Source organism: Phoca vitulina, unplaced genomic scaffold (genome assembly GCF_004348235.1).
Source record: "Phoca vitulina isolate PV1807 unplaced genomic scaffold, GSC_HSeal_1.0 scaffold48, whole genome shotgun sequence".
NCBI classification, from domain to species: Eukaryota; Metazoa; Chordata; class Mammalia; order Carnivora; family Phocidae; genus Phoca; species Phoca vitulina.
This window is the reverse complement of record NW_022589751.1, coordinates 11071122-11093989: the sequence shown is the minus strand read 5'-3', so window position 1 is coordinate 11093989 and position 22868 is coordinate 11071122. Positions and strand designations below refer to the sequence as shown.

The window sequence follows — 22868 nt, the reverse complement described above, 5'->3', positions numbered from 1 at the left end:
ATTTTGAGTTCTGCATTTTTTACTCATTGCTTTATATTGCCCTTTTTTATTTCTACATAGTTCTCATATTTGTCATTCTTAATAGCAATAAAATACCCCATTGCATTAATGTACCAAAGTCTGCTTAAACATTCCCTCACTGTTGGGCATTTGGGCTGTTTCCAGTTTTTGTCTGTAATATATAGCACAGCTATAAACATCTTTATACAAATAGGTTTTTTATTTCTTTTGAATTATATCCTTGGGCTACATTCCAAAAAGTTGTGTTTCTGGGTCAAAGAACATGATAATTTTTATGGCTTTTATATTTGTTGCCAAATTTCTTTTCAGAACGACTTCACCAGGTTGTAGGGCAGCAATGTATTAGTATACCTTTTCCCCCAGTACCCCACAGTGGTGATTATATTTTTATTAATTTACTCTATTTTAATTAATGCAAGACTGTGCCTCATGGATGTTTAAATTTGAATTCTGTTAACTATGAAGAGAACTGAACATTTTCTAAAACCTTATGTTGTCTCCTTTCTCCCATCCCAGGTTTGGTTAATGACACTATAACCATTTTGCCTGAGGTACAGACCAGGAGGCCATTTTACTTTCATTCCTCTCCTTTGTTCACATAGTCCATTAGTTAGTTATTAAGTTCTGTTATTTCTGAATTCTTAGTATCACTCACATCCCATCTTCTTTTCATTTTTATTTTAAACCTTTCTTCCTCCTGGATGGTTTCTCTATATCTAGTCTCAGACTCTAATAATTTCTCCATATAGATTTTCTGAGTAGGTTTTTTTTTTTTAAAGATTTTATTTATTTATTTGACAGAGAGAGACACAGCGAGAGAGGGAACACAAGCAGGGGGAGTGGGAGAGGGAGAAGCAGGCCTCCCGCCGTGCAGGGAGCCCGATGCGGGGCTCGACCCCAGGACCCTGGGATCATGACCTGAGCCGAAGGCAGACGCTTAACAACTGAGCCACCGAGGCACCCCAAGATTTTCTGGGTAGTTTTTTTAAAAAATACAACATGTGGTCAAATCACTCTTGCTTGAAGTCCAAATGCTTTCATGTGCACCCCTGGCCTGTAGGGTCCAGTACCTGCCTCACTTTGCAGCTAGTAATCAGCTATACCCCTGTGCACCACCTGCCCTTAGCTACATCAAAGTATGTGTAAATTTTGAAAGACACTATACACTTTTTACCTTTGCCCCTTTTTAGTTTGTGTCATTTTCTTTGGAATACACTCTCCTCTCATTTGTCCTCTTTTCAACAAGTCTTCTCTGACATCCTCAGGCAAGATTTTTTATCACCTCCTCTGTCCTTATTAATAGCATTTTGTTTATTTTTTTCTCTAGCACTTATCAAATTGATGATAAATTATTTATTTACATATCTGCCTTCCCTGATAGACTGTGGCCTGGGACCAGGACCTAGTCTATGTTTTATTCATTTAGAATATAGTAGGTGTCTTATAAATGCTTATTGAATGAATACGGTCTTATTCAACCGATGGTTCTAAATTCATCTGATCTGAACACAGTATGCACAAATGTGATTGTGAAGCATTGTAAATCATTGTATAGTGATTTAAATAAATTATAGTGATTTATATAAATCATAATGATTAGCTTTAGTTTCAGAGAACCAATTTTAAGCTTTTTTACTTAGGTAGTTACAGGACTAAACAGAATTATCTTCCCAATTAGGATATAACTCCACTAGGACAGAGATAGAATCTTCATGTTTATTTCTTCAGGACTAGCATATGGGAAGTACTTAATAAAATGCTTGTTTTATTATTTTCATTTCCTTATTTGTGAACTGGCCATTTTTAGTCAGTGATTTTTTTTTTTAAAGATTTTATTTATTTATTTGTCAGAGAGAGAGAGAGCACACAAGTAGAGAGAGAAGCAGGCTTCCCACAGAGCAGGGAGCCCAATGTGAGACTCGATCCTAGGACCCTGGGATCACAACCTGAGCTGAAGGCGGACACTTAACCAACTGAACCACCCAGGCATCCCTAGTCAGTGATTTTTTATCTAGAAGGGTAAGAATTGTTTTTTAGGGTTATATCAGTTTTCTGTTTTTCTTTTGTAAACTTGTATGCATCATCTACATAATGACAATTTTATCTTAATCTATTGCTTTTCTTATTACTTTGAAACATATTGTTTCAGAAGTTCATTTTTATTATAATTGTTCTTGTCTGCTTTCTTGTTGATAGTCTTTTCTGCTTCTTCCCTTACACATTTAGGATAAAGTTACTATTTCATTTCCATCTAGGCTTCCTAATGTTTTAATTTTCAGTGTTAGGCTCTTTTAACTTATTTGGAGTGTATTGCTGTATCTGCTATAGAGTAAGGAGCTAATCTATTTTGTTGCCGATGTGGCAGTGTCAAGAAAAGCAGATATTCACTGAAAGTGTGTTTCCTGGAGCTTTTTTGAGGCCTTCACATCCCTAATGAGATGACGACTAAATTTCCTCTCAGTAAATATTTATTGAACACCTATTTTGTATTTGAGTAGAGAAAAGAAAGTTCTAGGTAGAAGTTCTAGGCCATGTTTGTCAATGTCCTGAATCAGAAGTAAGGGTAAGGCATTTGAGGAATAGAGAGATGGGCAGTATAGTGAGCCAGAGGAGAATGGCAGAAAGTGAGAACACAGATAGGCCAGAACAGGATCATTACTGGACTATGTATACCATGGTAAAGAAGTTGTATATTTTATTCTATAAGCAATGGAAAACCATTACAGAGTTTTTGTAAGAGCAGTGACATACCCTAGAGTCTACTCTATTCTCTGTGCCAAATAGATTTCAAGGTACAAAAGTAAGGGATCAAAAGAGCTCAGTAAGAATACCATTTCATTACAAGATGATGGTAGATTGGGTTAAGGTAATGGCAGAAGAGATAGAAGTTAGGGTAGATATGATTTATTGATGGATATCTCGGCAAAGTGGGGTGAGAGAATTAATAAAGGATGACTTCCTCCTTTTGGACAGTTAACATCTCTCTTTCAAGGGCCATCACATGCAGAAAAGGGAGCTTTTCAAAAGGAAGTAACACCAAGATGAACACACATTCATATTCAGGGAATACAATCCCTGGAGCAACAAAAGATGGCTTTAAAAAATATTGGGTGTGCTTCAAGTTCAGGATAGTGATCTGAGCACAAGCTCCATTTCCTCTTGGAACCACCATCCCAGCTCCTATTAAAAATTGGTAAAGAATAAATCCATAATAACAAACACACAAAAGAGGGCTCATAAGCAGATGAGAGATTTTGACAGATTTCTATAAAACAGGTGGAAGACTGTTGACAGATTAAGCAGAGTGAGGAAGTGGCAACCCAGGGAACATAGGCTCTGGGAAAATATAGCCAGTCCACCTAGCAGATAGCCTCAGAGTCAGGAAGGGTTGGGGTGAGAAAGGGAGACCAAGCCAAGGGGTTTATATAAAAGTCTGTCTGCAGTGAAACTACACTTACAGCTCAGCTCTTCCCTCCATCATTTTAAGTCCTCTACACTGCCCATACAGAGTAAAGACAGCTCAATCTATTATCTCTGAGCAAATCCCAACCCAAGATTTAGGAGCCTTCACCAAAGAAATTGAAGGGATTGCCTAGGGATAAACTGGTATTGCTAAAATGGAGTTGTTCCTGCAGAGTAAAACACTGAGATAAAGCACTGCCAGATACCCTAGCCCAAAGGCTGTCTGTGCACTACCTTACTCCCTCTCTAAAGTGAAGTGTGTTGGTGAACAAGCTCTGCCAACAAAATAGAGATCCTAGAGCAAGGAAGGACTTATCTAAAAAGCCTAAATATTCAACAGCTGAGAAAATTCTGTACCTGCTACCTAGAAGAATCTACTTATCCCCAATTTTTAAATATGAATAGATAGCCAAAGATCACAAGACATAAGAAGGAAACCAGTAGCATGAAAGAGAAAACCCGAGATAAATAAATAAATAAATTGACCCAGGAAGAATTATATTTCAAGACCAGAATTTTTAAAATAGGGCTTCTGGGTGGCTCAGTCTGTTGAGCATCTGCCTTCGGCTCAGGTCGTGATCTCGGGGTCCTGGGATCAAGTCCTGCGTCAGGCTCTCTGCTCAGCAGGGAGTCTGCTTCTCCCTCTCCTCCTCCTTTGTGCTTGCTCTCTCAAATAAATAAATAAAATCTTAAAAAAAAAGAATTTTAAAAATAAAAATTTGAAATTAGTATCCTTATGAAGATATAGGAAGATATTGTACTTGCAGAATAAAAACACATTTCTATGAAAAAAAAGGTACAAAGAGAACAAAAAGATATTTTTTGAGACTAAACTTATAATTGCTGAAATTAAGTTCAGTAAAGGTTAGACAGTGATTTCTTAGGTATAGCACTAAAAACATAAGTGATAAAAGAAAACATTGATTAATTGGACCTCATCAAAATTAAGAAATTTTGTGTATCAAATGATACCATCAAGAATGTGAAAATACAGAATGGGAGAAAATATTTGCAAGTCATGTAACTGATAAGTGACTTGTATCCAAGATATATATAAAGAACTCTTACAAATTAACAATAAAAAGGCAGATAGCCTATTTTAAAATTGAGCAAAAGGAACTTGAAATGGCATTTCTCCAATGAAGATATGCTAATGGCCAGTAAGCACAAGAATGGATGCCTAGTATCATTAGTCATTAAGGAAATGCAAATCGAAATCACAATGAGATACCACTTCATATCCATTTGGATGGTCAAAATAAAAAAATATGCAAGAATAAATATTGGAGAAAGTAAAAAGAATACATATTGGAGAAGACATGGAGAAACTGGAACTTTCATACACTGCTGGTGGGAATGTAATATGGTGCAACTGCTTCAGAAAACAGTCTGGCAATTACTCAAAAAAGGTTAAACACAGAGTTACCATTATGACTCAGCAATTCCACTCTGAGGTATATACCCAAGAGAAATGAAAATGTATGTCCATAAAAACATGTGTACAAATATTCATAGTGGGATTATTCATAATAGCCAAAGAGTAGAAACAACCCAAATATCCGTGGCTGATGAATGGATAAATAAAAAGTGGTATATCCATAAATTGGAATATTATTTGAGAATAAAAAGAAATGAAATACCAGTACAGGTTACAACATGGATGAAGCTTGAAAACATTATGCTAACTGAAAGAAGCCAGTCACAAAAGGCCCCACATTGTATGATTTCCTTTATATGAAATTAACAGAATAGACAATCTATAGAGACACAAAGTAGATTAGTGGTTGGTTAGGGCTGGTGGAGATTGTGAGGAAATGGAGAGTGACTGCTCAGAGGTACAGGGTTTCTTTTTGAAATTAAATATTCTAGAATTAGATTGTGTTGTGCTTCCACAACTCTATAAATAACTATTGAGTTGTACACTTAAAGTGTACATTTAAATAAATTTGTATTGAATCATATCTCCAAAAAGCTCTTAAAAGAAAGAATCCAATAAAATAATTGGAAGAGAAAATCTTCCATATACAGAGCTTTAGACAGAGATAGAAAATTTGAGATAAAATATTACTGATATAGAGGATCATTTCAGGATACTCAACAGCTGTCTCATAGAAGATCCAGATCCAGAAACAAAGAAGAAAATTATCGTTACTGAAACAAAGGAAAACTTCATCAACTTTTACAATGTAAAAGTAAAGAGACAAGTGGCAGAAAATAGATGGTAGAAATGGAGAGAAGAAATAAGTCATATAAGGGCTGATATGATCATATAATATAGGTGGAGTCAGAAAATATTGTCTAAACCATTGAAATAATTGATAGGGAGGTGGGAAAATGGGGTCTCAGTAAACCAAGAACAATGAGTTAACTCTTGGTTAGAAAGACTTATGGTAGCATTTCCTTAAATGTGCTCTGGAGAATATCAGTTTTGCAGGATATTAACATTATATTGGGGGAGGGGGATAAAACGTTCCATGGTCCAGTAATTTGGAGAAATACTGGGATACACAAATGTTCTGAAACACTTCCTGGCACCTTTAATACATTACATTCTGAATCTCCAAGAAGGGGATTTAGCATGCAGAATTTCTTACATTTATTTGACCAGAGTCTTACTTTCAGAGACCATCTTGAGAGACTAGTGTTCCACAGACATGTCTGGACAACTTGGAATATGAACCCTGCTTTGGGGGGAGGGATGGCGGTATAGCAGACAATAACAAAAGAATTACCATTTGGAAAATTCAGAACCTGGACCACATTAACAGTCTTGTTACCAGTGCGCTTGCTTCCATTCTTGCCCTCTCTATTCTATACACTACTCAGTTGTCAGAAAATCTTCTGCAGCCATATAATTCACATGACATAAGTCTCTTGCAGAAGACTCCTAATGACTTTTCATTGTTCTTAGAATAAAATTCAATCTCTTTACCACGTCTACAAGGCTCTATCATGACTAATCTGACTGCTGCGTAGCTCTTCATTCTTATCTTCTTCAGCTTTCCCTTTTTCTCATTTCACTCACACCTCACTGGCTTGGTATGTGCTAGGCTTCTCTTTACTTGGGGGCCTTCACATATGCTCTTCCTTCTAGAGTGTTCTCTCTGCTTGCCACATGGCTGGTTTCTCCTCATCTATTAGAGACCTTCCTTGAGTAACTGAGCTAAGTAATTCTCTATCAACACACTCTGTTGGTTCTCTTTTTGGTATTTATCACAATATAAAACTACATATTTATTGTATGTTTATTTGTTGGTTAAAGATTACAAACTCCATGAGGGTGGGAAGTATGTCTGTTATATTTACCAGTGTATATGCAGTGCCGGCAAAAAGCCTAATGCATAGCAGGTGCTCAAATGTGTTGAATGAAAAATGGAAGCTATCCTAACATTCTACAGAGGTATTAGTGGAATATTCTAACCTGAACCTGTGTTAGAACAGAAAGCTAGACAGGGCCTTTAGCTCCCGTGGCAGCCCAAAGAGCTGTGGAAAACATTCTAATTTGGGCAATGAGGGTAAAAGCAGAAGACAATTAGGCAGCAAATAATGGCCTCCCCATCATAGCAGACCGCATGATGTATGTTATATGCTCAATGGTCTACAAACCAGAAACAGAAAAATTTCCTTTTTATATCCAGAATTTCACTTTTTTACAAGCAAATTTATTTTATTTTGTTTTATTATTATTATTTTTTAGAGCGAGAGAGTGCATGTGCTTGAGCTGGGGGGCTGGGGGGGAGGGGCAAAGAGGGAAGAAAATCTTAAGCAGGCTCCATGCCCAGCACTGGGCCTCACAGGGGCTCGATCTCACAACCCTGAGATCATGAGCTGAACTGAAATCAAGAGTCGGATGCTTAACCAACTGAGCCATCCGGGTGCCCCAAGCAAATTTATTTATTTATTTTTCCTTTTAAAAAAAAAATTTAAATTCAATTAATTAACATATAATGTATTATTTGTTTCAGGGGTACAGGTCTGTGATTCATCATTCTTATATCCAGAATTTCTATCTTTAGTTGTGTCTAATTCTCCTACTAAGCCTAATGCTGATTTATAGACTCCACTTGTACTTAAAGCATAGATAGTAATGAAGGCTGTATGGGTGGATAAGGATGGAAACTTCGCTATGTTCCTATTACTTGGCTCCCATTATGACTTTTATGGGCCATATGTATTTTTTACTTCATGGGTCCCCTCCTCCATAAAGACATTATAATAACAATCTGTTTTCTACTATAGTGAGTAGGATTGGGGAAAAAGCAGGATGGTGAAAAGCACGCACTTTGCAACTAGATGAGACCTAGTATAGTGACTCACTAGGTCATCTTGAGGAATTGTTTAATGTCTATAAAACCTCAGTCTTTTCATCTGTAAAATGGGACTGATTAAATTACCTATTTCTTAGGCTTATTGTAGAGTTAAATGAAATAAAGTGCTCAGCACAGTTCCTGGCACAGTTGACACATAAAGGAATATCAGCCACAATTGTTAAGAATAAGTGTATTTCAAAGATGAAAAGGCAGGTTTTTTCCTTTTTTTTTTTTTTTTTTGTATATAACTTTATGTAGTTTCCCAGGAAGTTTAGAGAATTGAGTGGATATAGGAACTAGAAAGATTAGTAACATGCCAGGATAATGAGGGTGATCACAGGTCTACCTCCTGTGTAAAAACCACCACATTCTCATTTGGAGTGGGAAGATGCACAGCTGGGGACAATTTGGTGTACAGAGTAATTATTACAATGTTATTCCTAGTAATTGTTCTGTTTAATTTCAACTGTGAAAGAGTTATATGACTTGACCAAGCTACAGGAGGAGAGAACAATTTATTCCTCTTAGTTCATAAGAAAAGAGTTTCCATCTCTTTCTCTAGAGAGGAAAGGCCCCCAGCAGCTGTTTAGTACTCATTAACAGGGAAGCATTGGCTACTGCAAAGGTCTGCTCCCTAGCTAAGCATTGTGTTAGTGACTACAACTTCTAAACTTGCCTTTCCCCCCACCCCCGGAAAGGACTTCTTTCCTGATTAGAGAAACAACCTAATTCTTTCCCCAAGCCCACGGTCATCAATTATTGCCATTATGATGAAGATGTTTCTCTCTTCCTCCAATGTCAGAGAAGTCAAATGGGGGTTAGAAGGAACATTGGAGAAGGAGACTGGAGTCCTGGGACATAGACTTAGATTTGACACAGATATTCTTCCTCACTTTCTTTTTTTCCATTTATTTTCTCATTTTTTTCTTCTTCTACTTTCCCTGAGAACCCTACCCTCTCTTCCAAGAATGCCTACCCTGAGAGGCACTACTAAGATCAGAATCTGTCAAAGGTGTGACCCATGGTCCTCCTGCATTAGAAGCACTTGTTGAGTTTCTTAAAAATGCAGCATGATTCTTAAGCTCCAGCCTAGACCTACCAAACCAGAATGTGGGGGGATAAGATTTAGATATTGGATTTTTGAACAGCAACTCCAAGGCGTTCTTTGCACACCAAAGCATAAAAACCACTACCCTGTAATATAGGCAGAACGGGTTTTATTATCTTTGTTTTACAGATCAAGGAATGGAGGTGCACAGGTATTAAATTTTTACCAAACTCACATTTACTCAGTGCCAACAGTATGCCAGGAAGTAGCCTTGTTCCTTCATGCATGTTATCTTGTTAATCTTCACAAGGCCTTTAAGAAGTAAGTGCTGTTCCCTCCATTTGAAATGGTTTAGAGAGATTAAACAATGTACCCAAGGCCACCTAGCTAATAAGCTGTGGAGCCAAGTCTTAAATCAGGTATCTGTCTAACTCCTGGATCCATGGTCTTTCTACTCTGTGGTGCTATTTTTTTGAATCTTCATTTTTTAACAAAGCCACATGGTCTAGCATACTAGAAAAAATATAATCCTTTTTCACCTTAGTTCCACAGTGTTAATTCTCCTAGACTCAGCTTCATACCAAAGTTTGAACTTTTGGAAAGTTCAGTTTTACATGTGAAATTTATCATGACATCTTGATGCATTTTTCCTCCTTCCCATCAGGCTCCACAGCCAGGGCAAATCATATCTGGTCAGTTATACCTTTTTTGCTTGAATCCAAGTCTTTATGACTTCCTTAGGAGCATTTTAGACTGTCAAGACATGTCTATAATAATATTTCCCTAACCAGCACCTTTCAGCTCCAGCCATAGCCTTCCAGATCTGTTTCAACATCTTCTCTCATCATCCCCCACCCCCCTGCCATTTGCCTTCATTTTAATCAAGCAAACTTATTTTGTCCTTTATGTGTTATCTCACATCTGCCTCCATTTTATTCCAAACACGGCCCTGTAGCCTCCCTCCTTTTAACTCCCCATTAGCAGCAAATAAGCTTCATCCTGAGGGGCCAGATCCAGGTAATAGTGCCTGGTACCCTGTCTTTAGAAGGATTCCTAGGTCAATTCCGAGATTAGTGAGACAATATTGAGATCTATTACCAATACCTACTATGGGCTCAGAAAATGGGGACAGCACTACAAACATCACAAATTTGTCATCTCTGCATGGTTAAAACAAGGGCTTTAGACTCAGAACTGGGTTTGAATCTCAGCTCTGCAACTTATTACCTGGGTGATCTTGAGCACAGTTTCTTCATCTATAAAATGAAAGTGATGATACAACCTTACAGGGTTGTACATTGTGTAAACCACCTACCAAATGCCTGTCAATCAGTATATGGTAGCTAACTTATTTTTTCCTTTCTTCATTCAAGATTGCCCTTAAAATTAAACTTCATGGATGTAATTTTTATTGACAAGAAAGATTGGTTGAAGAATCTCATCCATCTCAAGTTCCAGTATATTAAAACTCTATAAATCTATCAAATTGAGGGAATAGTAAGCTAGAAGGGAAGCCTAAACAGAGAGCTGCACTAGCTATTAAAGTCAATGAATATATAGCCATGCTATTTATCAGCTTACTGCCAATGTAATATTATATATAAATAGGGGTGGGGAGAAAAAGGGAAGGGAGGGAGTGAGAGGGACAGGAAGGGAGGGAGGGAAAGAGAAAGAGAGAGAGAGATGTATCAATATATCATTGGTCTGTGCAGCACCTAGTATAGATAGCTCAATATATAACTAGCCATGGAAAAGTAAGTGGCTTTGGACCAAATGGAAGATGCCTGGTTTGCTGTAACTCAAGATGAATAATTTCCTCACAGGTTTTTCCTAGGCTTTGTGTAGAATAGCTATCACATCTTATTCGTGCTAGTTACATAACCAAAGTTCTCTTTGTGGACAAGGGGAAAAAGATCAGACTACCACTCTCTTATTGAAGTTTGTACTCATTTAGACATCCAGTTCCCTGTGAAGGATTTATCCTCCTTCCTGGGAGCAAAATTCAGAATCCAGTTTTTAGGGTTGCATTCTGTGGTCCAGAAGTAGAAATCAAACCCCAAAGACCATGAATAAAGATGTGCCTTATTATAAGAGAGAGCTGTGATATGCCCTGGGAGAGAAGGCTCAACAGTATTTCAGATACGTCATATGTGCAGGTGGATAACAAAGGAAAGAAATTCTCCCAGATTTGGGATCTCTTGGGGGAGGAAAAGGAACTCTCACAATGAAAGGGGATATGTTGTTCTTTTCCATAGCAGCAGATTGGCTCCAGTGGGAAAGATCTCCCAATACTGAAATGTCTGCCTGGCACTAGCTAATTTCCTTTGATACAAGTCCCTGCCCTTTCCCTCTCTTACCCTTCTTTGCATGACTGGATGTCAGTGTGAGGGCAGACATCTTCTGTTCTCTGGGATAATCATCCAGGATTTCTGTCTTCATAATTCAGGTATGGAGACATCCAACCTTGGAAAACCAAGATCTTGCCCTTTTTGTTATTCACATCCTGGGTCATCTTTTACTTGTACATTCATAGACCTAAATCTAGGGATTAGAATGGAAGTGGATGGCTGAAAATCCTTGGATAATACCAGACACTAAACGGAATTTCACTTTCCCAGTGGTATTTCACTCTTGACAGCACTAGTCTGTGTGCATGTTTTTCCACCTCTAATATTACTGTTGTGGAGCATTCTGCAGCTGTGTTGAAGTTATTCATTTATGTGGTTTGGGCCAGTTTCTGAGAAACAGGCAGAACTAGAGAGCAGAAGAATCCATCAATGTTAGATTTGAACAAAGAAAATTATGATCTTTTGGACTTGCTGTCTTCCACATTGCCAATATAGATATAAAAATAAAGGATAGAAATGATATGGATACAGGATAGTCATAGAGAGCCCTAATTTTCAGGGAAGGAGCATGGGGGTGGGGAGAATTCCCGAAACTCATTGACTTATAGTGTCTATTCCTTGGGGTTTTGTCTAATCGGTTTCCTTTATGTGTTATTTCTGTAGTTGTTTTCTCTTTTTCTGGTTTTAAAAAATAATGTCAAAGACTTCTGAAAACAGAACATTTTGCTCATTTGAGGTCAATTTTTTACACTTCTCAAAAAACAAGAGTATGTTTGGTCATCTTGGTAGTATTTGGAAATGCATATTTTGTTTGACATTATTTGTGAATTAGATTTTTCCTCCTCAGAATAAGTATAAAAATGCTTCCATAAGGGCAATCTTGAATGAAGAAGTATAAAAATGCTTCATTTTGCTAAGAAGGAAAAAGGAAGAATGTAGTTTATAGTAATTTTCATGTGAATACATATTTAATAGTGGTGTTTCCTCAAAGTTAAAACAGCTTTTCTACTGCTTCAATATGCTACTAAAGTTAAGAAGATAATAATATCATTTGTTTCAAAATATTAAATTGTAATTGAGATATTTTTTAATATAATGAAACTAAGCTATATTTTACTATTTTGATTTCTTATACAAAATACGATCTTAAGTGAGGATCTGACTTTAATTTTTTTTCCCAAATAGCCACAAATCATATAACATCAATAAAGAAATGCTTCAGTTTTTCATATACTAAGTTCTTTTCCATGTAATAAATTCTTATATGTAACTTGAAAAAAAATCTATTCCATATCTCTCCTTACTAATTCCTAATCTCTTTATGAGTTCCTAAGATCTCCTTTCTAATTCCTAGGAATGTTTTAATACTTGTGGGTTTTATGGTATATTTTAATATATGGTAGATCAAACAAATGTCTCTTCATTATTCCAGTTTTAAGGAATATTCTTGGAGTCTTCTAGATGAATGTTAGAATGATTTTGTAAAGTTTCGAAAATATCTACTGGGATTTTTTAAATTAGGATTTCATTAAACCCATAAATTAGTTTAGGGAGAATAATTGATTTTCCTATCCAGGATCATGGTAGGTCTTTTCCTTTATTCAATTTTAAAATATTTCTCTGTAAACTATAATATTCTATATAAGGGTCCAGTCTATTTTGTATTTAATTATAGATTTTATGGATTTTCTTTGAGGGATGTGGGGTAGGGTGTGGAGGGAGAAAACATTAGCCTTACTTTAAATGTTCCTAACTCTAGTTTTCCCGTTCTTTTTATAATGCTACTTTTAATAATGGAAAGTTACTTAAGAACTTAATTATCAACGTATAGCAGAATGAACTATCCAATGCATATGAGGATCTCCAGATTATAGCACCATGAAGAACCAGTTTCCAACTCTTAAGACACCAAATTAGATGTGTTCTTAATTGCCTATCCAGACCCTTTTAGCCAAGCAGGACATTAATGATTTTTTTTCCTCCTTATTTTCTTTTAAATGCATAGCTGTTATCATCAGTGACTATTTATTTCAAGTTCTTTAAGGCATATTCAAGAAGATTGGAATACATTCACCAGCATCAGCATCAAAAGTCTGTTCCTGGGTTGCCCATCTTGGGCAATGGCATTACTACAATTAAAACTTTGGGCTCCTCTCTTTCCCCTCTTGCCCAACTCAGACTCACCCACCAAATCCTCTTGAGTGCTCCATCAGTGTTACTCAATGGGTCTTTTTTCATTTTCACATTTCCAAGCATCCCCTCTCTGTGCGGTCATCTCCTACCAGTTTGTCCACACCAGCACGTTTCAGCTTTACCCAGCCAGAGTGATCTTCCTGACACTCAAATCTGATTCCCCTCATTTGTTTAAAAACAGGATAAATCCAACAAATATACATGAAAGGAGCCAGCTGTATTTTGCAAATTATGTTGGGTACTAGTCATAGAAAGATATATAGGAGCTAGACTTGTACCTAGTTGTTAAGGGATAAAGGCCAGACTTGTTAGCATCACAGCCTAGCAGCTAGTGACCTGACCAGTCTGACTTCCTGCCATTCCCTTACCTGTCTTCTGACATCCAGTCAAGATGGACTCCTGAGAACACACTCACCTTGACTCTACCTTGTTTTGCCTGTTCTTCATGACAAAATCTTACACTTCTTTTAATGCCAATTCAGTGTCATGTGCGATGTGAAGCTTTTCTCAATGTTTATCTCTCTTCTAATACCATAGGGTATAGAGCTAACTGCTCCCTTGACTGCTATCTCTCAGCAGTCGGTTTGTACCAGTAGTATAGCACATAGAAACTCTGATAGCTGATTGTCTTGTCTCTCTTCTTGGCTTTTTTGTGGTGGTCGTCATGTAGCAGAGGCCCTGGGTCAGTCACCTTTGATACCCTGCATATTCTCTTACAAATAGGCACTGCAATGCTCAAGTCTGAGAGAAAGCCAACAAGCAAAGGTGCTCAGGCCTTTTTTTCTCTTTTTTGGATAAATTGGTAGTATTTCTCAAGGCAAAAGTTCAACTTATTTTTTGCATTTTAGAGTTGTACTGTACTTCTGGGCCTCAGTGAAAACAGCTTGGAGGCAGCATAGGATCCTAGAAAGAGGATTGGATTTGGAGTCAGAGAACCTGGGTTTAGTCCACACTAGCTCTATGAATTTGAGCAAGTCTTATAACCTCCACGAGACTCAGCCTCCTCCACTATAAATTAGGAGTATTTACTACCTACCAGGTTGTTTTGAGGACTATGTGAAATTATACATATAAGAAGCTGAAAAGCATTTTATAATGATAGAGCACTATAAATGTCAGTGTTATTTTTATTATGGTTTTTCATATGTAAATTAAGATAGTTTTACCTAAAATATTTCTTTTTTGGAAATACTCCAGCTGGCATTTGTGGCTTTGCCTGGTCATGCCCTCCTTCCCCAGGAGTGCTACTAGGAGAGGTGGCCTGACTCCATAAAATGGGCTGTTTGGGATGTCTAGAGCCACTACTTCTCTAGCCAGTAGGGAAGTTAGTAATCTGTATAATGGAATCAATAATATCCACCTTCCTAAGCAAAACGGTTTTGAGAATTATAAGAAATAACACATGAATGGCTGGTACTAGTAGGTACTCAATATATGTTATATTCCCTCCAATCTCCATTTACATTTTGGTCTTGCCCATCAAACCAGTTCCATTCCTGATCACCCTTATGTTCCATTTCCCATATTCTTGCTCCTGACTGCTGAATGGTACTAGAGAAAAAAGACAAGACCATATAGACAAGAGCCAAGCTGCCTCCTCTTCATCTCCTTCTCCTCCTATCTTCCGTGTCCTCCTCTTATCCCTTGTTCTCCTCCCCTTCTCCTCTCCCATTCTCTTTCTCCTACCCCACCCCCAACTCCCTCCTCTCCTTCCTCTTCATCTTCTTTTATAAACTTCACTCCTATGCTAAGCAGCAGTCCTGGCATCCTCTCTCTCACTTCCAATCCTGCAAAAATTAAGTACTTTTCCACATCATGGCAAAGCAGAGCCTCTGTTTGGGCAGCACATGGCAACCCCTTTGCCATGTGTCTGCCTGAAAGATTATGCTGGCACAGGGTAGGCTAGGACTTTCTTGACAAAACACCCTCTCGCTTCCTAATGGAAGAGTTTTTTGGTTATGAAATACTGATGGAAGATTGTTTCTGTCTGTAGAAAAGTTCCCTTCCAGGGTCTCAGGGTTGAAGGGAAAGTCTTGAAGAACTGAGATATTCCTTTTGATTTCCTGTGTCTGCATGGTAACTCTCTCAAATAGTAACAATAGCCGTGGCAGCACATGGCCTCAGAACATGAGGATAGTGAGAATGGAGGTTAGTAGATAATTGAGTTATTCACAGACCTGCAATTTATGATACCCTGCGGCATCTGTGGGGCCTTAGAGCTTCCTCCCAGCTCTGGTTCTGGTAGAACCTCCAGGAGCATAGGAGGCTAGGGAACTAGTAGCAAGGCTTTGCTGTGTGTTTTGAAAGAAAACAGGTCTGGTTTCTCTTTTGAGCTGAGCAAATGTCAGATGACACTGGTTAGCTGCTTCAGAAATAGATTTCTCTATGCTATATGTAAGTGATGAATCACTAAATTCTACTCCTGAAACTAATATTACACTATATGTTAACTAACTAGAATTTAAATAAAAACTTGAAACATTAAAAAAAAAGATTTCTCTGTGTGGTGCTCAGGTTTCTACACTCAGGTATGGCAGCCCATCACTGGGGCATATTTGAAAGTGCTTTATGCTTATATAACTAAATTGGGTTTTCCCATGGTCTTTTCAGAAGGCTGAGGTTTTCAAAGGCTCTATTGAGTCGCCATCCTTGGGAAATGTTATAGTTTATTTGTTTCCTAGCAGATTTCAGAGTCCTTAGAGAATAGGAAATGAGAGAGAGAAGTTTTGTGCATGGGGTAAGTGATGTGGAAACCATCAGGTATGGGCTTGGGAAGACAGACATAGACAGCATGCTGTATTGGGGTCTTGATTTCCAGATGGTAAAGGATGTGTGAAGAGCTGAAAGTATCCTTACCTTCACCTTCTGTACAGTTTAACTTCCAGTAGCTCTGGATAGACCTTGATTGTGGCTGTGGGCTCTTAGCCCAAGGATTGGCCTAATCTATGCCTCAGCTTATTTTATTTGTTCTTTCTGTTCTGTACAGATTCATGAAGGTGGCAGGAAGCACAGTGGATGCAGTTACCTGGCAACAGTAGGTATTCACCATTTTTGCTCTTACTTATTATAGCTACTGCAAAATGAAAGATAATTAGCTGTTATGAACATTATAGCTGACATCTAATAAGCTACTCTTTATCCTCGAAGAGAAAAAGTCAAAACTAACTCCAAAGCTGTTCTTGTGATGCATACTATCTCATAGTAATATAATTTTGTTTTGTTGTTTAAATAAAACCCAAAACAAAACCAAAAAAATGGAAGCTCAGCTATTATGTATACTTTTAAATTAATCTGTCATCAGTGAACAGGTAATGGGAATATGAGCGTGCCATCACTTACCCATAAGTTTTCCTTGGGAATAAATTTCCTTAAGAGAGGAAATATTTTTTCCTCTCTTAAGGAAAATAAATAAATACAATTTATTTTTTATTGGTATGTTAATCACCATACATTACATCATTAGTTTTTGATGTAGTGTTCCAATATTCATTGTTTGTGCATAACACCCAGTGCTCCATGCAGAACGTGCCCTCTTTAATACCCATCACCAGGCTAACCCATCCTCCCACCCCTCTCCCCTCTAGAACCCTCAGTTTGTTTTTCAGAGTCCATCATCTCTCATGGTTCGTCTCCCCCTCCAATTTCCCCCCCTTCATTCTTCCCCTCCTGCTATCTTCTTCTTTTTTTTTTCTTAACATATATTGCATTATTTGTTTCAGAGGTACAGATCTGTGATTCAACAGTCTTGCACAATTCACAGTGCTCACCATAGCACATACCCTCCCCAGTGTCTATCACCCAGCCACCCCATCCCTCCCACCCGCCCCCCACTCCAGCAACCCTCAGTTTGTTTCCTGAGATTAAGAATTCCTCATATCAGTGAGGTCATATGATACATGTCTTTCTCTGATTGACTTATTTCGCTCAGCATAACAGGAGAGGAAATAGTTTTAATTACTCAATGTATCATGTGAAAATAACAACACTTTATTATAGTAATGGTGGTGGTCTTAATTAGTGCCAAGAGTGTTACTAATATGAAGCAATTAAAAAAAAAAAAGGAATATGAAGGGAATGAAGCAGCCTCAAGAGAAGATAAACCCTAGTATTCCAGGAAGAAGCTTATAGTTGCAAAGACCTGTTAACCTAAGGGTAGCTTGATTTGTAAAGATAATTATCTGATACATAAATTAATTTTCTTTAAGTTTCCTTATGGTATTGGTGCTGGAATGTCAGCATCTCACAGTGTCTCACCAATTTTATACCTGAATCCTGCCCTTCCTTTTTGTAAGAAATCTACCCCATAGCATCTTCTAAGTCGTCTTTCATCTAATGTGGTCCACACAGCTCAGACGTGTGCTATTCTGGGCCCTCATAGCTGTCAACTATGACCGCCTCACTCAGTAACTCTAACCCTGCCTGCCTAGCACATTTACTTCTCTTCTCTATCCTCCATTTTAAGTGGGTCACAGTATCCCTTGGGATTCATGACGGTTGTGAAAGAAGCAAGAGCAGTGGATGAAATCTTTATTAACTATCCCAAAAGGATTTTTGATTGTTAGCAATCAATAACTTCAATCATAATGGAAAATATTTTATTATGCATTTATACTTAGTTTCTCTAAGCATCATTTTAAATGTTTCCAGAAATTCTTATCCTTCCTCCTTCAGTTTGTTTTGTGAGTCATGGATGAGTAGGTCTAGAGATCTTGTCATTCCCATGCTTAAAACCCCTCAGTGCCTTCCCTTTGTACTTAGACAAAAGGCCAAACTCTACTCTGGCCTATAAGGAAGGTACTTTGTGTTTGGCCTCTGCTACTGTATGATCGTTTCTAGTGCCACCCTGACCTTACTCATTCTGTCCCAACACACTAGTGGTCTTTTACTTTTTAGAAAATTCATGTGCCTGTCTGCCTCAGGATCTTTGTAAGTGCTATTGTCCCTGCCTGGAATGCTGTTATCCTCATTTTTTGTGTGGCTAGTTCCTTCTCATCTCTAAAGACTCAACTTACATGTTATCTCCTTTGAGAGGCCTTCTGTGCTGATCCTATCTAACACAGACCCCCTTTTTAATTCTCTTTCTTAGCTCTTTTCTTTCTATGCTACTTTACATAACTTATCATTACTTTACCAAACTTATAATTATTTTTTTCTCTTAACTTGTCTTTGTAATTTGTGTGTTTTTCTCTTCCACCAGAATAGCACTTAGTCAGTTCAACAAGTACTTATTTAGGCAATTGTTTACTGAGCCTTTACTATGGGGGAAAATAACAGCAATGATGAAACTGTTTGCAGGAACTGTTGCAAACCTTTTATGCCTTACTGTATCTGATCCTCACAACAACCAAATGAGTTTGGGACTAGTTTTATCTCTTGCATAACTTAAAGGAAGTTGTAGAAAATCCAAACGTTACACAGAAAGTGGTAGATTTTGGACTTAAAGTTGAGTGTGTCTCACTCCAAGGACTATTCTCTTAACTGTTACTACTTTGATAATAAGACAATGATTTTTTGTTGAAAATATTACATTCTACTAGAGCAATTCAAATCCTCTTCAGTGTCTTTCATCAAAGGCTATCTGGATAACGTAACATAAAGGCTGAAGCTTGAAGAATTCATAGTGTTTGTAAGGAGAAATAAAGAGATCAGTGTATGAAAATTACTGGGTAAAAATGTAAGACTTGCTCAGTTATTATGACTGACAGGGAGGGATCAGAAAAAGTTTTTCTTCCATATCCAAACACTCTCCATAGCACAAATGGAATGAAGTGAGCCCAGTCTTTTTTTATAATGGAGAAATAAGACTTTTATAAATTGATTTTATTAGCTATTTTTAAAATATTGGCCACCTCTCAAGATAAATGTCATGTGTTTGCAACTACTCTAAAAATACCCCCCAAAGCAGGCAATGGATTGTGTTTCTTTTGGCTCCAGGATCAGCACTCATTTGGGGACAACCAGTAGCACCTGGAATCTACCATTTATCCCTTCCAGCCACAGTTGTCAATCAAGACTTAGAATAGTCATGGAACAATTCCAGGAAATCCTGGCCAGGAGGATTCAGTGAAAATTAAAGCCAAATACCATGTTTCTCTAACCCTGAGAAATGCTGAGGTGAACTTCTTAATGTAAAGAAATCAAGAGTCAAAGTCAGAAAAAAAAGAACACAGAATTTGTCAGTAAATATCTATGTATAGGTAGCCAAAAGAATCAATTCAGTACAGGAATACTGAACTTGGAGCTTGAACAACAAGAACTCTGAGTCTGAAGTAAAAAATAAATAGCTCTATACAGTTAGACTATTTTGATTTGAAAGTTCATGCTCTTGGGTTTTGAGGACCAAGATACATGACTTAATGATTGGTCCTGCCCAATCCATGCAGAAAACCCAGCAAGAGTTAGTGAGATGAAGTTCCAATTACAAGAGTAAGTAGTACAGTAGTTTGTATCAGTTATCAATGATAAATCTGGACCAAAAAAATAATACACACACACACACACTGGAGAATGATCAAAAAGTGGCAAAAGCTAGAGAAAGTTATTCAATCCTTGAAAGAAGTGAATGATGCTAGTGAGATCTGTGGTTACTTAAGAATCTATGCAGTATGATGTGGCTAGAACTCAAACAAAATACATGGTTGTATATTGGTTTGAGGTCTCAGAAGGAGTCAGAAGGTAGAAATCTCAGAAAGAAGGAGCTATGGACAAAACACCAAATATGCACATAAATTTCCTTCAAATCCTTGCCCAATCCCTGCAATGTGCATATTCAAGGGAAACCCCAAGGAGCCTGGTAGAAAATAACAGCTGGAAATCTGAAAAAGTTGAACAGCAATTTCAGCTGCTGTCTGTCACATGAGGGACAGAGATTGGAACTTGAATTTCACAAATTTAGAGGGACTTCATAAACACCTTGTGCTTTCCAGTGAAAACTAAGAGTTATGCCTCAGGAGTAAAGTCTTGTCCTGGCACTAAGGATTTGCCCTAAATCTAATGTATAACCAAAACAGATTCACCTTAACAAAGTATAAACTGAAGCTGCCACAAGAACAAGATGATCAGTCATTCATCCAACTTCCTGCTATATCCCAAACCAACACTCTTCTGTCTCTATAAAATATCATCTACACTTTGAAGTACATAATTAAAAAATTACTAGCTATGCAGAGAAATAGGAAATTGTGACTCATGGCCAAAAGAATGAGCAATAAATAGAAACCCTGAGATGACCTAGGTAATAGAATTAGTTGACAAGAACTTTAAACAACTGGTGTAAATATATTCAAATAATTAAGGGAAAATGTTTGTATTGAGTGGATACATAGGGAAAGATCAGCAGTGAAATGGAAACAATATATATATATAAAATAACCAAATGAAATTTTTAAAGAAAAAAAAGAAACTGAAATGAAAAACTCACTGGGTGCACTTAAGAAGAAATTGGAAACTACAGAAAAAAAGGATTAGTGAACTTGCAAATAGATCATTAGAAATTATACAATTAAAGAACAGAGCAAAACTGCTAGGAAGAAAATGTTCAAAGTTTTAGCAACCCTCATTGCTGATATCAAGATGTCTAACATTTGTATAATTAGAAATCAGAAGGCAAGAAAGAGATAATAAAGCAGAAAATTTTTTTTGAAGACACTAAAGCTGAACTCCTCTCAAATATGGTGAAAAACATTAACTTATAGAACCAAGAACCTAAGAAAACCCTAAGGAGGATAGAGGCTCCTGAGTGGCACAGTCAGTTAAGCATCTGACTCTTGGTTTCAGCTCAGGTCACAATCTCAGGGTGCTGAGATCAAGCCCCATGTTGGGCTCTGCTCTCAGCACAGAGTCTGCTTGAGATTCTCTCTCTCTCTCTCTGTCTCTCTCACAAAATCCATCAATCTATCTATCTATCTTTAAAAAAAAAAAAAAAAGAAAGGAAGAAAAAAGAAAACCCTAAGAAAAATAAATACAAGGTAAATCATGCCTGGGTATATCATAATCAAACTGCTGAGAACAAAGGGTAAGGAAAAAGTCTTCAAAATATTCAGATAAAATCATACTTTACATACAGAGAACAAAGACAAATTTTGGCTAACTGGACATCAGAAGCAATGGAGAATAGAAGACAATGGAACAAATCTTTAAAGTGCTAAAGCAATGGAGAATAGAAGACAATGGGTATTAAGGAGGGCACGTACTGCATGGAGCACTGGGTGTTATACGAAAACAATGGATCGTGGATCACCACATCAAAAACTAATGATGTATTGTATGGTGACTAACATAACATAATAAAATTAAAAAAAAAAAAAAGAAGACAATGGAACAACATCTTAAAATGCTAAAGAAAAAAAAGCCAGGATTCTATATCTAGCAAAAATATTCTTTAAAAATGAAAGTGAAATAAAGATGTTTTTGATAAATGAAAACCAGTAGACCTGTGCTACAAGAAATATTAAAACAATTTCTTCAGATAGAAAAGCAGTAGTAACATCTGAAGGAAAACCTGGGTTTCAAAAAATAATGAAACACATTGGAAATGGTAAATTTGTAGATAAATATAAAAGACTATTTTTTCTCTTCACTTCTTAAAAACAACCGTGTAATGCAAACATACAACACTGTATTATGGGGTTTATAACATATATAGATGTAAAAATATATGGCAATCTTACCACAAAGGAGGAGGAAGGGAGGAGGACCAAATGGAATTATATTGTTGTGAAGTTCTTTTATGTGAAGTAATGTAGCATTCACTCTAAGAAGACTTGCAATATAAGTAAGGGTTCAAATTGTATTCCTAGAATTAAGGTTTCACATGGAACTAAGGTTGCTGATCTGAAGTAAAGTTAATCCAGGTTATCCTGGATTATCCAGATGAACCCAGTGTAACCATAACAGCAGAAGAGGGAGGAAGACTTAACTACAGAAGAGAAGATTATGTTAATGTGACATGAGAAAGACTTGGCCCAGCATTGCTGGATTTGAAGATGGAAGAAGGGGGCCATGAACCAAGCAATGTGGGTAGCCTTTAGAAGCTGGAAAAGCCAAGGAAATGGGATTCTTCCCTAGCATTTCTGGAAGGAAGACAGCCCTCCCAATACTTGATTTTAACCCAGTGAGACCTATAATAATGTCTAAACTACAGAACTGTAAGATAATAAATTTGGATTGTTTTAAGCCACTATCTGTTAACTTGTTTAGAGCAGCAGTAGAAAACTAATGCAGTACCTAATAACAGAGATCCAAATACACAAAGGAAAAACTAACAGAAACATGGGGTAAAAAATAGACAAATCCACTGTCATAGTTGAAGATTTAAAAACACCTCTTTCATCTTGATGAAGTCCCATTAGTTCATTTTTGCCCTTGCTTCCCTTGCCTTTGGCGATGTTTCTAGGAAGAAGTTGCTGCAGCTGAGGTCGAAGAGGTTGCTGCCTGTGTTCTCCTTTAGGATTTTGATGGACTCCTGTCTTACATTTAGGTCTTTCA

At 37.2% G+C, this 22868-nt stretch overlaps 1 protein-coding gene across 3 annotated transcripts in view; it reads left to right on the top strand.

Moving 5' to 3' along the window:
- HPSE2 (heparanase 2 (inactive)) overlaps positions 1-22868 on the top strand; it is a 662760-nt gene that overhangs the window by 428948 nt on the left and 210944 nt on the right. For all 3 annotated transcript variants that reach the window (XM_032432603.1, XM_032432602.1, XM_032432601.1), the window contains one exon: positions 16369-16416. In XM_032432603.1, coding sequence (XP_032288494.1) covers positions 16369-16416 — 48 coding nt within the window. The remainder of the gene's footprint in view (positions 1-16368; positions 16417-22868) is intronic.